Source organism: Mandrillus leucophaeus, unplaced genomic scaffold (assembly GCF_000951045.1).
Source record: "Mandrillus leucophaeus isolate KB7577 unplaced genomic scaffold, Mleu.le_1.0 Scaffold1422, whole genome shotgun sequence".
NCBI classification, from domain to species: Eukaryota; Metazoa; Chordata; class Mammalia; order Primates; family Cercopithecidae; genus Mandrillus; species Mandrillus leucophaeus.
The window spans coordinates 123,872-125,229 of NW_012101391.1; the positions used below are offsets into that span (position 1 = coordinate 123,872).

General features: G+C 64.5%; 1 gene segment (V, D, J or C); it reads right to left on the minus strand.

Annotated features, from left to right (window-relative positions):
- Nucleotides 1-575: 575 nt before the first annotated feature.
- LOC105535177 overlaps nucleotides 576-1,358 on the minus strand; it is a 22,767-nt gene continuing 21,984 nt past the window's right edge. The window contains 2 exon segments of the C gene segment in view: nucleotides 576-1,033; nucleotides 1,131-1,351. Of these exon segments, the coding sequence occupies nucleotides 711-1,033; nucleotides 1,131-1,351 (544 nt within the window).

The following is a 1,358-nucleotide window of genomic DNA, read 5'->3' on the forward strand; positions in this document are numbered from 1 at the left end:
GTGTGTGTGTGTGTGTGTGTGTGTGTGGTGGCTGTGTGGCCGGCCAACTTCAGTGCGGGGTTTAATGGGTCTGGGCTGAGTGTGTGTGTGTGGGCATCTGGACAAGTCCCTCCACAGGGCCCGAGAGTGCATGTCCCCATGAGTCGGTTATGTCCCCATGCGGGTGTGAGGCTGGGCAGGGCTGCCAGGGGTTAGTGCCGTGGGGGCAGATGGGTGAGGGAGGGCCTGTCCCTACGCACATGGACTAGGCATGCCCCCGAGTGGGCAGGGGGTCTGAGGACAGGGAGCTCACAGATCAGGACAGTCTCCTACAGAGGCAGGGGCTGTGTGCCTGTTCCCAGGGGGGCTCCTAGGCTTCTGGTGGCCCAGCCCAGGGCAGCTGCTGCTGGAGGGAGGGCCTCGCTGACAAAGCCCCCAGCCCCACCGAGGGCAGCCCCTGGCTGAGCCCCACCCTAGGTGGCCCAGGCACACGTGCACAGCCTGGGCCAGTGTGGGGTCAGTGGGACCCGCTGTGCCTCCCTCATGCCCCTCAGGCCTCAGACTCGGCCTGACCCGCGGAAAGAACCATCAGAGTCTCGCAGGGGCCCAGGGCAGCGCTGGGTGCTTTATTTCCATGCCGGGCGCCTGGGAAGTATGTACACGGGGTGCGGGCCAAGCATCCTCGCGCCACCCCGAGAGCCCGGGGGGCGGGGGCTTGCCGGGTGTCGCACTCATTTACCCGGAGACACGGAGAGGCTCTTCTGGGTGTAGTGGTTGTGCAGAGCCTCATGCATCACGGAGCATGAGAAGACGTTCCCCTGCTGCCACCTGCTCTTGTCCACGGTGAGCTTGCTGTAGAGGAAGTAGGAGCCGTCGGAGTCCAGCACGGGCGGCGTGGTCTTGTAGGTGTTCTCCGGCTGCCCACTGCTCTCCCACTCCACGACAATGTCGCTGGGGTAGAAGCCTTTGACCAGGCAGGTCAGGCTGACCTGGTTCTTGGTCAGCTCCTCCCGGGACGGGGGCAGGGTGTACACCTGCGGCTCTCGGGGCTGCCCTGTAGGGACAGAGGTTGGCACAGCGGTCACTCCCAGGGCGGAGGGTGGGCCGAGCCGGCCGCTGTCCACATGACCCTCGCGCCCCGCGGGTCCCACCTTTGGTTTTGGAGATGGTTTTCTGGATGGGGGCCGGGAGGGCTTTGTTGGAGACCTTGCACGTGTACTCCTTGCCGTTCAGCCAGTCCTGGTGCGTGACGGTGAGGACGCTGACCACACGATATGTGCTGTTGTACTGCGTCTCCCGTGGCTTCGTCTGGGCATGATGCACCTCTGCGCCGTTTACGTACCAGTTGAACTTGACATCGGGGTCTTCCTGGCTCACGT